Source organism: Carettochelys insculpta, chromosome 8 (genome assembly GCF_033958435.1).
Source record: "Carettochelys insculpta isolate YL-2023 chromosome 8, ASM3395843v1, whole genome shotgun sequence".
In the NCBI taxonomy this organism is placed as follows: Eukaryota; Metazoa; Chordata; order Testudines; family Carettochelyidae; genus Carettochelys; species Carettochelys insculpta.
The window spans coordinates 43,178,212-43,193,217 of record NC_134144.1 but is presented as its reverse complement, the minus strand read 5'-3'; the positions used below and the strand labels follow the sequence as shown (position 1 = coordinate 43,193,217).

General features: G+C 41.8%; 1 protein-coding gene across 5 annotated transcripts in view; it reads right to left on the bottom strand.

The window, feature by feature from the left end:
- The window catches only part of RBMS1 (RNA binding motif single stranded interacting protein 1), a 209,189-nt gene that overhangs the window by 96,769 nt on the left and 97,414 nt on the right, over window positions 1-15,006 (bottom strand). For all 5 annotated transcript variants that reach the window (XM_075000887.1, XM_075000890.1, XM_075000888.1 and 2 more), the window contains exon 2: window positions 3,865-4,040. In XM_075000887.1, the coding sequence (XP_074856988.1) occupies window positions 3,865-4,040 (176 nt within the window). The remainder of the gene's footprint in view (window positions 1-3,864; window positions 4,041-15,006) is intronic.

Sequence of the window (15,006 nt, the reverse complement as noted above, 5' to 3'; positions counted from 1 at the left end):
AATGCAAACACAGCTGGAAGGAGCTAGACAACTGAAAATATTTGGTACAATTTGAGCCTCTCTATTCTGGAATACTCTCGTCTGGCAACATCCATAATTCAGCATGATTTTAGTTAGCCGGATTACCACTTATGTGTCTGGCCAAATTTCCCAGGATCCCATAAAGTTTGTTTTCAGCCACCAGCCCTGGCTCTTACTGTTCTGTGCTGCTATTTAACTGTAGTTTATCCCTAAATGTCTTCTAAGAGCCCAGTAAGTAGTGGAAGTGTTGGTAATGCTGCTACACAATATTGACCTCCTTTGGTCCGGCAAATTCTCTCATCTGGCACCAGTCAGGTCCCAAGGGTGCTGGATTAGAGAGGTTCAGCCTGTGTTAGTAGGAACTGCTACTAAGCAGGCAGGCAAAGTTCAGAGGGAAACAGATGTGGCAGAAAACTGAGAAATAACAGAGGAGCTGTGAGCCTCACATTGGCAGTAATACTAAAATTTAAAAACAGCCCTTGATTCTGCAATTTTTGGGTAGTCAGTACTTTTGGGTCTGATTTTTCAGAAGTGCTGAGCATGCCAATAGGAGTTGTATGTATTCAGCTATATCTGGCTGAATACATCTTCCTGTAGTAGGATGCTGATAAGTTACATGGGAATATACTAGCCCTGGGGAAATTCTGCAATTCCTGCACTTGGTGCCATAGTATAATTATAGAATTTCCCCAGTAGTGATACACCACCATTGCACAGCCCCTAACTGGGAACAGGACAGGTGGCATCCTTGAACCAGGCCTGGCCTGAAGGAGATGTAAAGAACTTCTGTGAGTGCACAGCCATGAAGGTAGATGTGGATCGGTACAGTCTCTAGAATAGTTAATCCTGGACCCATTTTTTTTTTGGGGGGGGTGGGGTGGTACTGCCTCCTTTACTTCTGTGCAGTCATCTGAGCTGGGTGGCCAAAGGGTGGAGGCTGTGTGCCAGGCAGCCCACCCTGAAGGTAGCACCTTGCCAGCAGCCGTGAAAAGATAGATAGTGTCATCCTTACTTCTGCGCTGCTGCCTTCAGAGCAAGGCAGCCAGTGAGTGGCAGCTTCTGACTTGGGGACCAGCTCTGCAGACAGCAGCACAGAAATAAAGGTGGCAATACCACAGCAGGTTATCTCTACCTTTGCACTACTGCTGACAGCAGCTCCGCCTTCAGAGCTGGGCTCCTGGTCAGCAACTGCCACTCTCTCGTTGCTCATCTCTGAAGGCAGCATTGCCAAAGCAAGGGTTGCAGTACCACAGAATTCCTCACCCAGTCATCTTGCAACCAGTGTCCCCTGTAAGCTCTATATTTGTGTGGCCACTCAGATTCAAATGCTGCCCATCTGATTAGCAGAATGCCCACAGCTAGATTTTTTTTTTCCTGCTGGTAGTGTGCATTCATATATGCCTGGGTGCACTTGAACATTGATTCTGCACATGGATGGGAAATATTAGAGGGAACATTGCTCGCGCATGCGCACACACACACTCAGACACAGAAATTCCTTTTTGAGTCAGGGACTCTACAATTACCTCATCATGAAATTTCATATTTAAATAGCTGAAATCATGACATTTACAATTTTTAAAATCCTGTGACTATGACATTGACCAAAATGGACCTTGAATTTGGTAGGGCCCGAGATTAACATACATCATTCTAATCAGTATACAACAAAGCTTCACAATTGACATACACTATTCACGCTACTTTAAAGGAACCAAGTAAAATAAACTTCAGTAAGAATATTGACAGTTCTATCAGAACTATAATTTATCAAACAATCCTACCTCTCATAAGAGGGAATAAGAAAGGGGAACCCAAACCTTTTTAAAATGGAGGCTCTATGTGTATACAGGAACTAGGGCTCAAAGTAAATAGTTAACAAATGCTATATGTATTTAATTGCCCCTTTAGAACATAATAGATCATTATTTACAAAAGCGGAAAGCTATTTACGTATGTGTAGAGGTCCTGTTTTTGCATTTTTCACTCACTGTGATGCCTATATTTAAAAAAAAACAAAACCCACAACAGTGGGACTTTTGATTGGTTATGGGACTAACCACTGGGCCTTAAGTAGAAGAGGATTCATCTTAGATGGCCAAAGAGGATATAATTAAGAGTAATGGAATGGAGTTAACCAAAGGAAATTTTAGGCTGAAATATCTGGAAACAGTGAGGTCATTTAGACTTTGGAATACAGCTCAGAGAAAGTACTGAACTTTCCACAGCTGAGATAAAGAAACACAGACGAGAACAATGAAAGATACAATATAGAGAACTATCCTGCTTTGGCAGACAAACTGACACGATCAACTAATATGAACTAATTAGGCTGAAAATTTATTTTTACATGTAATTGTCAGTAAACATTGATTCTATCATACTTGCACCACAATTTTTCCAACTGATAAATGAAATATATAGACAAAAATCAGAAGAATGCTGCTTGAGAACTTAAGAGCTTGACAGAAGTATATTTGCTTTTGCATATTGTAAAATGTGATGTTGACAATCTGTGTTTTAATGGTTATAAAAAGAGTCCATCTTTTGGATGGGAATGTCTACCGTTTATTATTGTCTGACACCCCTACCCATAATTATAAACTATGAAAATCTGAAATGGTAAAAAATAAAAAAAAGCTCAAAAAGAAACTGATATCATAAACCAAATTCTATTAAATCTAAATATGACCCCTGCAGATTTAATTTCTATGAATTTATGAAATTAGAGACAGAATGGCAAAAGATTTTCTAAGATACAAATCAACAGTCCAGCACCTATTTTCTCAGGCTGTCATCCAGTGATGAAAGTAAAGTGGGAGCCACGACTTAGGGGTCTTTTCCTGGCTATGTGGATGACCTGTAGTGCGACCATGGACAAGTTTGTTTTTACTTATCCTCAACAATCTGTTAAATGTGGGACAAAATAGCACCTTAAAGACTAGCAATTTTATTTGTTGGGTCTTACCCACACAAGCTTATTACCTAATAAATAAAACTGCCAGTTTTTAAAGGTGCTATGGGACTGTCTTTTTTTTTTGTGTGTGTGAAGCTAAAGACTAACACAGATACCCCCTGAGGTATTTCTTAAGGTTATTTGAGGTGTAATCAGTGTTTGAGAATCTCAAAAGGGCTCCACTGAAATCCAAACTATTACGGTATATTTTTGCAAGAATGAAAAACCAGGCACTTACCTTGTTTACCAGCTAGCCTGTAATTTTCTATTTTCCCTTTTTGTTAAGTAAATTTTACACGCATAATATTTGGGTTCAATAATGGCCTGAGAAATGTGCTAAGAAATGTGAAAGTTTCTTTTCATTTTTTAGAAAAACTCAAGGTAGCAGTTGGAAATTATATGTTTCAGAAAAGAAATGTGATTTTTCAAATAGTATAAATAATGTAATTACAAATGTACACACAAACTCCAGCTTCTGAAATACCCAAAATCAATGTATTTCTTCAATGGCCTGTTGAAATGAACGTTGCTACAGCTCACTACCTGAAAAAGCTTTTTTAGGCCTTAGTACTTTTTAGCCCTGATGTAGCTGCACAATAGCAAATCTGCAGTGCAATCGTGCAGCACCAGCATAACTGGTGAAAGCTGCCTCTGGGCAAGTGTTACTGGGACATGCTTCTGCACTATACATTTAGTCTGCTCCCTGATTCTCAAGGTGTCACACACGCTCAACTCCTACTAATTTCAGATTATGACAATTCTTATCACTTTGCTGAATCAAGGATACTTTAAACATCAAATTAGCTTTCTTCTCCCCTCATAACATTAGCACTCATCACAAATACCCTGTAAGTTTTAAAAGGCTGAGTTTTAAGAGTGGTACTTACGGTTGGCATAGTTTTACCAGATCCTGGTCAGTGGTGTTTGGGGGCAGTCCTCTGATGTAAAGGTTTGTTTTACTTAATTGATCCCAACCTGAGTTGCTGCTGCTACTGCTGTTGTTATTACTGCTGGTGGTGCTGGGACTAGGAGGAGCCATCGGGTGGGATGGTACAATGGACGGCTACAAAATAAGGATAAAACTTGTCAGAAGGAAATACATACTGTAATTGCAGCATGAAGTTACTCGTGTATTCTAAATACACCAGTTTTCACCATATTGGCATGGGCTCATTTGGTGTATTCTAAGATACAGAATACACTGGATTCAAATTATGTATACCTCCCTCCTATTCTATTTACAGGACTATATCACCATCTTGCACTAAGGCATTACGTATGCAAAAAATCTCATTAACAGGTGTAAAAACAATTTAACTCCATGAAGTTAGTTTCAAACGTTACTAAGGAATTAAACATTAGAGGTACAAAGAAACGTTGCGTTACTTTAGATTGAACTTGTGAGCCAAATATATTAATAGTGCATAACCCACTCCCAGATGATCATGAAGCTATTTGAACAAGGTTCAGGGTTAGCCGAAGGGAAAAAAATCTCCTTTTGGGAGAAGAAGTAAGTTAGCAGAAAGATGAACTGGAACTGTCCCCAACCCCCTTCCATCTCCTCTGGTGTCTGGGACTCAGGTGGAGCTGGCAGAGGTGCCCAGGTCTTCTGGATTCCTCCTCCTTTGACGATCTGGTAAGGGTTAGGACAAAGATGGTCTGTGCCTCCAGGGGACTGGGGGCCATGGAGGGGAGGGATGGCAGCAGTTATGGTGAGCCTCATGCCAGCACACTCCACACAATCTTTTCTTATTTTACTCCAAAACGTCTTTAAAGAAAGATGCCAAAACAGGAGTAGTGAGTGGAATATCCATTTCCCTCATCACTTTGCCCACCAGGTTGGCCTAATATCCCACACATCAACTTCTGATCCATTAATTCCTAGTTTCATACCTTCAGTTATTCCAAAACAGGATTTTAACATTGTCCTTGATCATATCTATGGTCCCTTTTTGTTTGAGTTAAACAAGCTTTTTGCTTTCCTTTTTGTACTGTTTTTTTATAAATGTTTGCTATTGTAGGTTATTGTAACATCTTAAAAAAACATTCACACACTTTTTTTTTTTTTTTTTTTTACAATAAGCGTACAACTTCAATACATTTGTACTTTCAATCACAACAGCACTGTAGAAGCTAAATACTAAATTTTACAGCATAAGGTCCTCTTACCACTATTGCCTCTGTGTACGTCGCAAAGGCCTGGTCAACCCTACAGGATAAAACTAAATATAAGGGACTTAGGCTGATTTTATAAACTAACATTCTTTGCCACAGGGATCAATACGTCAGTTTTAAGAAGCTCTTGATGTCAACTTTTGTACTGCTGATTTCACTGGGAGTAATGCCGAAAATCGATTTTTCAACGTCGACTTATGCAAGTGCAGATGGCAGCATTATTAAAATCAATTTTATTACCCCCTGAAACTATCCCACATTGCCCCTCAATGTGTCATTTCAGGTCACCGCTTCACCTCTACTATTCTCCAGGTGAGCAGGAAATAGGTGACAGGAACCAGGGGTCATCAGCCTGGGAATTTTTAATTGATTTCCCTTCCTTTGCAGCTAGAATGGCAAACAGACCACCTCCTAGACATGATTTCTCAGAGCTGTAAAAAAGCCCCAGCATGGAGCCATCAGGAGATCCAGGACCTCATTTCTATGCTGGGGGGGTGGTAATCTGTGCTGAGCAAACTGTGAACCAGCAAAAGAAATGCCCACATTTATGGGGCGATTCCCCAGGTCATGTTGGAGAAAGGTTACACCAGGCACACCCAGCAATGCTGGGTGCAAATCCCACCCAGTGTGCTGTGCGGAGCCTGCTTCCAGACAGCGGAATAAATGCCCTTCCCAAGCCACCATGTGGCTGGTGGGCTAGCCCCCTTCCCCCACTACCTGGCTAGCTCCTGCCCACACACTATGTGGCTGCTGGGCTGTGCAGACCATGCTTCCAGACAGCGGAATGCCCTGTGCTGCACAGAGTTTCAGTGATTGACAAGGCTTTTTCCCTGCACAGGATTTAGCAGGAGAAGACAAGAAACTTGTTTTCTGCACTGCTCATTGTACAGGGCTGCCCCCCCCACAAGCCACCACGCAGCTGGAGGACTAGCCCCCTCCCCTCCCCTGCGTGGCTAGCCTCTGCTCCACACACCCCATGGCTGGCAGGCCTTGCTGACCATGCTTCCAGACAGTGCCATGCCCTGTTCTGTGTTGGGTTTCAGTGCTTGAGAGGGTAGACAACAATGCCCTCCCAGAGTGTGAAGACAACACGTTATTGAATCATCTTTCTTTGTGAAGACAGTTGTCCATGTGGTCACTACAGACAAATCCATTGGTATCTATACCAGCCACAAGTGCCACTTGGGTATTATGGGCTTCACCAGGAGAAGAGACTCTTGGTCCAGAAGTAGTCTTCTTAATTTACTTGAAGTAATGACACTACATGAGCCACTACTGTGATCCAGGCAGACTGGCACATCAGTAGCCAGCTCTGACAGTGGCAATCATCAAAGCATCCCGATGAAGGGGCTGGATTCTGAAAAATGGCCATTTGTTTTCAATGGTGGGGGGAGTGAGAGCAATGCACTCTGGGATGATGGCATCACCCACCCACAATCACTTGTGGCAACTTTTTCCCCACAAGACACTGGCACAGAAACCCAAAATGCAGTGGGGTTGCATGAACTGTGGAATAGGTGCCCACAATGGACTGTTACCACAATTGAACTTAAGCAATTTAGTGTGTTCCCACTACTTTGTGAGCACATGTGGACACTCAGCTTTGACATTAAAAAAATCTAGTGTTACAAAGTTGACTGTAACAAATTCAACTTTATTCCGAAGTGTGGACAAACCCAAGGACTGATTTATTGCTCACACGTCCCCGGTGTTGTAAGCAGGTATTACTATGTCACTATTTTACAGATTTTCAAAACTATCTATGTACTCTAAGATGCAGGGAGGTCCCCAGGGAGATTTTCAGAAGTGCCCATGTGACTAATTCCTACTGAATTCAGTGCTTCAGAATTTCAGACAGAGCTCATACAGATCCCAATTATTAAAGTTTTGATGGAAATTAGACATCAAAATAAAGCACAATCATCATTTTTAAGTACCTAAATATTGTTTAATAAACTGGCCCTGAGTGACCTGCCTTACAGTCCTGCAAGGAAGTCTGTGGCTGAACTAGGAAATTATCTCAAAACTTTCAAATCCTACTCCTGTGTCTTAACCACAGCACAGCATCTCACTCCGTAACAAGGAAGAAATTCTCTTAAAACATCACAGACTTTTTAAATGCATATGCATGCACATAGGGCACAGCTAAGGTTACACAGGTGCAGGCTGAACCTCTCTCACTGGGCACGCTTGGGACCCGACTGATGCTGGATGAGAGAATTTTCTGGATTATGGGAGGTCAGTATTGTCTAGCACATTACCAACACTTTCACTATTTACCAGGCTCTCAGAAGACATTTAGCAGTAAATTACTGCTAAATAAAAGCACAGAATACTGAAAACCAGATGTGGGGCAGGAAACAAATTTTATGGGACCATGGGAAATTTGGCCACACCCATGATAAAGTGGTCATCCAGAGAATTAAAATCATGCCGGATTACGGAGTTTGGCAGAGAAGAGAGTTCTGGATAAGAGAAGTTCAACCTGTATATTCCGAAACTGCAAGGTTTAGCCTGGTAGAGAGTGTCCACACAGCAAAGACCCTTTTCTGCAAAACTTCAGAGCGCCACATCTGAAGAAGGTATGACTAAGAGTCACAATAATTATGTGGGTATAAAAATGAATTCTAATGTAGATTTGGAGGTGGACATTTAGGATATAAGAAGAGTGAAAATATTCAAGAGCCATAGAGGGAAAAGACATGGTGGTGTGGGTCACTGAAGAGTATCAGATTTAAGCATACCTTTGTACCTTTCTTAACCTAGTCATAACTGTATTTCTCTTATCCTTTTTTCAGATGGTTTTGCAATCTCTTTCAATTCAATATAGTAAAAGCTTTTTATACAGTAACAATGAAATCGAGCAGCAACAAACAAACATCCAGTTTGATAACATAAAATGAAGTTTGAAATGCAGAAAAGTGACTTTTGCACATCAGTAGCCATCTGAAATATTATGAAAAGGAGATCTCACATGCACTCAACTAACTAAAAATTTCAAATTAAATCTCAAAAGATTATTTTAAATATGAAAAAAACCTGTCCCCTATAGCTTTTTTGTGCAATTTTATAATTCAAAAGCAGTCACTATAGATATTTTATAAAACATTTTCTACTCACTTCTGAAAAATTTACATTTTGAGCTCAAGCCTTGACCCAGAATCTTGTCCAGACGTGATTCAACACACGAAAGAGTTCAAACTCTCCCTATTCCTTTGTAATGGAAACATGAGGGATTCTTACCTTTAGCAGCACTACAAGTGCAGTGAGAGCATATTGCTTCACTAATGAAAAGCAATTATTTCTAGGGTTGTCGGCTATGCACAAAGCAGTTAATGTCAAAACTTTTTTGTACTGCACTAAAAGCCAGGCTTGCATAATGCTATTTCAGTCCCTAAATGGGTCTCTTTTGAAAGATGGAATGTCTAAGTTGAGGAAAGATACAATTATTCTGTTTAAAGTTTTATGGTCAATTGTTTTCCTCAGGATATATTATATACACATGTACAATTCCACTATAATAAGTCATACCCATGCATATATGTATTGGCCAAAATTTGGGTCTCAGATGGTAACTATAACATACACACATAGCAAATGGAAATGACTTCCAGTCTTCAATTCTTTTCTTCTTATACAATTTGGGTCATAAAAACTTTATGAAGTATGTACACACTATAATGGGGTGGCCAAAATTGTGGCTCAGGAGCCACATGCAGCTCTTTTATAGCTAAAGAGTGGCTCACAAAGACCCTTCATGCCCCATCTATTTATTCTGTGTATCAGACTAGGTAGGGGGTGGTAGGAGCCAGCTCAGGACCTCTGCCTTGAAGCAAGGTGGTAGAGGAGGAACTTCTGCTCAGTCCCATCTGGCTTGCCCTGCTGGGCTGAAGCCACAATGCCCCACCAGTCCCTGTGGCTCAGAGGGTCATTGTTTGCACTATAAATTAGGTTAGGAAAAAAAAACCTCTCACTTTCTGCTCTGTGGCAAGTGGAAAGTGAACATTCCCTCCTGCGCGCGGGGGAAAGTCCCAAGACGCACCTTTCTGAGGAATGTAAGCTTTTTCTTAAATATCAAATTGGTTCTAGTCCTAGTGGTTACATTCAAATATGCAGTGAATACAAGTCCAAGTTCATGTAGTGAGGTGTTCCTAAAGCTACAGGCAGCTTCCAGTGCCTGCCAGCCTTTCATAACTTCATCAACCCCCATGTGCTTTACAACTGTTCAAAAGCATGACTTAGAAATACACAATCACTGGATTAAAGGGACAGTGACATCTTACAATCACATGTACTGTAAGCACAATTTCTTTACCCCTTTTATTAGTAATGGATTAAAAATGCAATAACTGAAAAAGTTCAATTCATTTGCCACCAGTTACTCTATTCTCTTACTTCCTGTACGACTCTCAGCATGTACGCTGATAAATAAATTACACTAGTTTCACTACTATTTATTGCTAATTTTACTTTCAATTCTTATTGTTGCATAGCTTGGGTTTGAAACACTGCAGGGAAATGTCTGTTTGCTTAATAGCAGCTTTTATTAAAAAAGCTGCAAACATTTCAACTGGTTTTAGGTTTTATAATAGCTCATTTTACACAACAAATTCTGCTTCAAATTAACATGGAGTCTCTTTACAAGCAGCAGCTGATCAAGCGCTATGAATGTAAGCGTTTTTGCAATACGTTTTTTAATCTGGGCCCTTCAAGGCAGGACATTAACTGAACATTTTTCCTATTAAAGTGAATTACAGGATCTTAAAATTAACGCTACATCAACGTAAACTATGAATAGAGCTGAAGAATAAATGCTGTGTAGTGACAATAGCTCTTTTCATTACATATGTCATGCTTAGTGCCCATTGCTTTACCATTTCCTTCCTACTACTTATTCCCAGAGCTAATCAGCAATTAGCCTTTCCCACAGGAGTTGCCTCTATATCCCCTTCAGCATGCACTGACAAACCTCCATAAAATAAGTCACTCTGCTGCTATACTGTGCCTTCCTGTTCCATTGGTGAGACTCTTCAAAGCCCTCAACTGGCCTCACTCACAAACCCTACTGCTGTTCCTTCACTTCCTCATCCTGAGATCAGTGATCAGTGTTTCCTCTAACTACTTCCACCAATGGGTGGAATAAACTTTGCTATGTGCACCAAGACATGTGGATGTGCACCACTAGTAGAAATACATGAAGAGGACTGTGGGAAGCTATGTACGCTCTGCTAAACTAGCTGGGTGGCATTTGAATTTCTTCTGAGTGGTTGCTCAAGTGCTCAGTTTACAAGGAGCGCTAGCAGTGACCAACAGACGTTTCAAGGGCTGAGCATTCCCAATGGAATCTGAGGAGGACAGAGCCTTTGTTCCCCTAACGTAATTGTGAAATGTCATCTTTTTTGCAGTTAGTCCCTCTTCAGCGTAGAAGTGCCTCTCATTTTTCCTCTGGGTATAAAAATAAACAGCAATAATCACTGAAATATAGCAATGGACAGGACCTCAAGAGACCTTCTAATTCAGTCCCCTGCATTTGAGACAGGACTAAGTATTATCTAGACTAACCCGGACAGGTGTTTGCCTAAACTACTCTCAAAAATCTCCAGTGATGCAGATTCAACAACCTCCCCAGGCAATTTATGTCTGTCTTTAAACTACCCTGACCATTAGAAAGTTTTCCCTCATGTCCAACCTAAATTTATCTTGCTGCAATTTAAGCCCATGTCCTTCTTGTCCTATCTTCAAAGGTTAACAGGAGCAAGTTTTCTACTTCCTCCTTTTCACACCCTTATGACCTTACATAACCCTAAATAAGAAAGCAGCACAAATCGACAGGTGTGTATGGTCATCTAGGACAGTACCATTCTTTTCTTAATTTCATATACTAGATACTACAGCGATGGATGCTTTAGAAACGTATAGATAAACCCATCTGTATGAGAGGACCTGTGTTGCAGCCGTCCTCATTCCAGTCAAGGAGACAAGAGCTCCTGTCACAATCAAAGGGAAAGATTGCTGTTTGGTGTGTCAAGATATTCCTTTGACCCAGGAGTCCAGTAAACTACCCTTAAGTGCTTCCAGCCCCCAAACGTTCACAGAAAATGCAAACAAGGCAGAGGACTTGAACCTCAACATCCCACACGCTAACACAGACAGCGAGTCTTCTACCACTCTAATTTAATTCTGACTATAAAAAGCATATTTATAGAGTTGAATATCATGTGAGTATTTAATTATATTTTACTGTTTAACTGAAATGTTCCATGAAGGTTGGAGTCGAAAAAACATCACATTTTTAATAAAAGGCTTTTTTAAACTTAATTAGATTGTAAGTTACTTACAGCACACTCAAAGTGCCTGTTTTAAACTAAAATGCCACTTGGACCGTTCTAGGGAACCTTGTAATTGGCGTTCAGCTAGTTTTAGTCAAGGAATTATATATGAAGTATCTACCACTTAATCCCCTTAAACTACCTACCTTTCATCATCCCAATATTTTGAGTTAGCATATGAACTGGTATTGGTATAAAATTATTAAACTACGTGCACACACATGGGCAGGACGAATCTAATTAAATAAAAACCACGTTTCTGAAAGGTTCTGGCTAGGTATTAAACTGGAGGATGAAATCTTTTGTCCACAGTTTAGGTAGATCTTCACATGCACAAAGATGCCTTGGACTCTGGAAAATGGAACATGTCATATCCGGTGAAGTGCTAAGTTATTACCCTTTAAAACTCAAAAGCAATCAATGAACTAACAGGAGACCTTGATAATAGAATGCACGCTCTGTGCAAAAAAATAGGTGCTAAAGAGAAATTAGTTTGACTGTTCTCTGACCAAGACTACTGATTATCCTACTTCCTTTTCATCAGCAAACACTGATCCCGGATCAGTGCCTTCCAAGGTGCTCCTTATCCCAGTAATCTGATGTCTGTAGTGAGGATTACACTGGGAGAGTCCCACGGGCTTCCCTTTAACTAGTTTCCATCTTTGAAACACCCTCTCTCTTGCAGTCTGACAGATCAAGCAAAAGTGGTGATTTCTGGAAGCCTTTGGAGTCCAGCTTCCACAGAGCAAAGAGTGCCCAAGGGACAGCACAGAAAGATCTGCTGTTGCAGTTTGCATCTTCTATCCTGAGGCAGACTCACTGGTTTGCTCTGTAGCTCATCAGTTCTCCCATACACAGTGAGAGAACCATCTGATTTCTAAGTACAGTACCTCCAGTGGGATTTCAATACCCAACTCAACAAAGGGGGAACAAAACAAAGCAGCAGTCGTGTAGCACTTTAAAGACTAACAAAATGATTTATCAGATGATGAGCTTTCATGGCATAGACCCACTTCATATCAATGTAATTTCCAGATGAGTTGGATATGGGTCTTTTTGCCCTTGAAGGCATAAATAAATGTGTAGCTGGGGCAAACAGCAGATCTGAAAGCAAAACGATGCCTCCTAGCACCGTGAGAAGGTGAGACCTGAAGAAGTGGGTCTGTCCCACGAAAGCTAATCATCGAATACATCATTTTGTTAGTCTTTAAAGTGCTGTATGACTGCTGGTTTGTTGTTTTAGAACACAGACTAACACAGCTGCCTCTGTTACTATTCAATAGAGGGAGCTGCAGGAAGCTGGATCCTCTGACTGTTGAGAAAGTCTTCAGGTTTACTCGACCTCTTCCATCCCTACAACCTATCAACTGCTTAGACTAGGGATGGAAAACCATGACTGGTGGGTGTGTCACCTAAATGGCCCTCCTTCACCTGTGGGCTGCAGCAGCCCACAGCTCACTGGGGTTCATGTAAATGAAAACAAAAAAAAAACAGCCTATGATAAAATAATTTGAGGTATTAATTCCACCTTGTGGAAAATTATCCAAAACTCCAATGCACAAAAAAAATATCTAGCTAGATCAGAGCTGGCCTGCTACATCCAGGGTTGTGAGTTCAGTTCTTGAGGGGGCCATTTAGGGATCTGGGGCAAATAGATTTAAAAAAAAAATCTGGTCCTGCTGTGAGTGCAGGGGACTGGACTTGATGACCTTTCAAGGCCCCTTCCAGTTCTGTGAGATTAGTACATCTCCAAATTTCAGGCAGGGGTAACTCAGTGGTTTGCATGTTGGCCTGCCAAAGCCAGGGGTGTGAGTTCAATCCTTGAGGCGGCCAGTTAGGGATGGGGGTAAACAAATAGAGGCAGGGGGAGAAGGATAGCTCAGTGGTTTGAGCAGCGGCCTGCTAAACTCAGGGTTGTGAGTTCAGTCCTTCAGGAGGCCATTTAGGGACTGGGGCAAATAGACACCAGAGGTGGTGCTTGGTCCTGCCAAGAGGGCAGGGGATTGGACTAGATGACCTCCAAAGATCTCCTCCAGTTCTAGTAGATGTGTGTGTATCTTAGAATGCTCTTAGCTAGTTTCATTTCTCTGCAGATTAGCAAATACCTTCCACGAAACTTACGCTCTTCTAATAAATATTATTAAAATCACCACTAAACATTGTTTTCAAAACTGCACATTTCCTTAAACATAGAGGTCAACCACAGCAATCACAAGGAAACAGCACAGCTAGGCTCAACTTTCACTGTCACATTAACTACCCCTTTGGAAGCTGCAAAAACCCAGACACCCACAGCACTTAACTGACTGGCAAGCTTCAGCATCAGGGGTCTATGAGTTAACCTAAGGTATCACTTGAGCAGGTACAGCATGAACCCACTTTCTGCTCTCACCTTCTCAGGGTGCTAGGAGGCATCATTTTGCTTTCCAATCTGCTGTTGCCCCACCTACACATTTGTTTATGTCCTGAAGGGCAAAAAGACCCATATCTGAATCATCAGCTTTTAGGATTACCAGGAATGTTGTTGATATAGAAATACTGTACTGAGATTCAGGGACCATTAATTTATTTAGAGACCCCACAGATGCTTTTTTGTTCTGAAGACTGGTACTAGTGTAAAATAGCGCAAGTTGAACCTGACTGGTCTGGCACCCTTGGGACCTCAGCAGTCCTGAACCAGGGATTTTTCCAGAGCAGGGGAGCTCAATACCCCACTGCGGGCCTCCAGCCCTGGCTCCCCTCCCAACCATCGCCCACAGCTTCCCGACACTCCCCACCCCCGGAGATTTCCCAGCTGTGGCTCAGCTTCCAGCTGTCATTTCCCAGACCCAGCCATGGCTTCCCACCCACTAGCTCCTGGCCCCAGCCACCTGTAGCTTTCTGCCTGGCCCTGACCGTGAGTTACTGGCTTCCCAGCCCTAGCCACTGCTCCTGGGCCGAGGCTCTCTCATTCCTGCTCCCGGACTCAGGCCCCCTGGCTGCTGCTGCTGCTGCCGCCGCCGCCGCCACCGCCACCGCCTCCCCCTTGGCCACCAGTCCAGTTGTAGCTGCCCTGTCCTGTGCTCCCACCACTGGTCTACCTGGCCTCTCCCCCGCCCATCCCCAGAGTTCTCTGGTCCTGGAAGATCCATGGTCTGGATGTTGCTATATGAGAGAATCCGGACTTCAGAGTTTCAACCTGTAGCATGGTACACGTTTCCCCAATAACTACTTTAAAAGAAAAACTTTTGTCCTCCAAAACAAAAAAATTACAGCAAGTATCTTTTTTTAAAACTCACCTCTTTTTCCTTTCCTATTCCTCCCACAGCCAAAAAAAAAAGTAATTTTCAAGTGCAGAAAACCTTACAACTTTCAAGAAAAAACTCTGCCAAAAAAACCCTCTGTCTCCATCTTCATCAAAAGGTTTCAAGAGATCAAAAACATTTCCCAGACAGTCCAAGAAAATAGTCTCTTTTTCCTCCCCCAACTCCACTCAGTCAGGGGACTCCACAAGGAGCACTGAAGAACACTAGAAATGTTGATTTC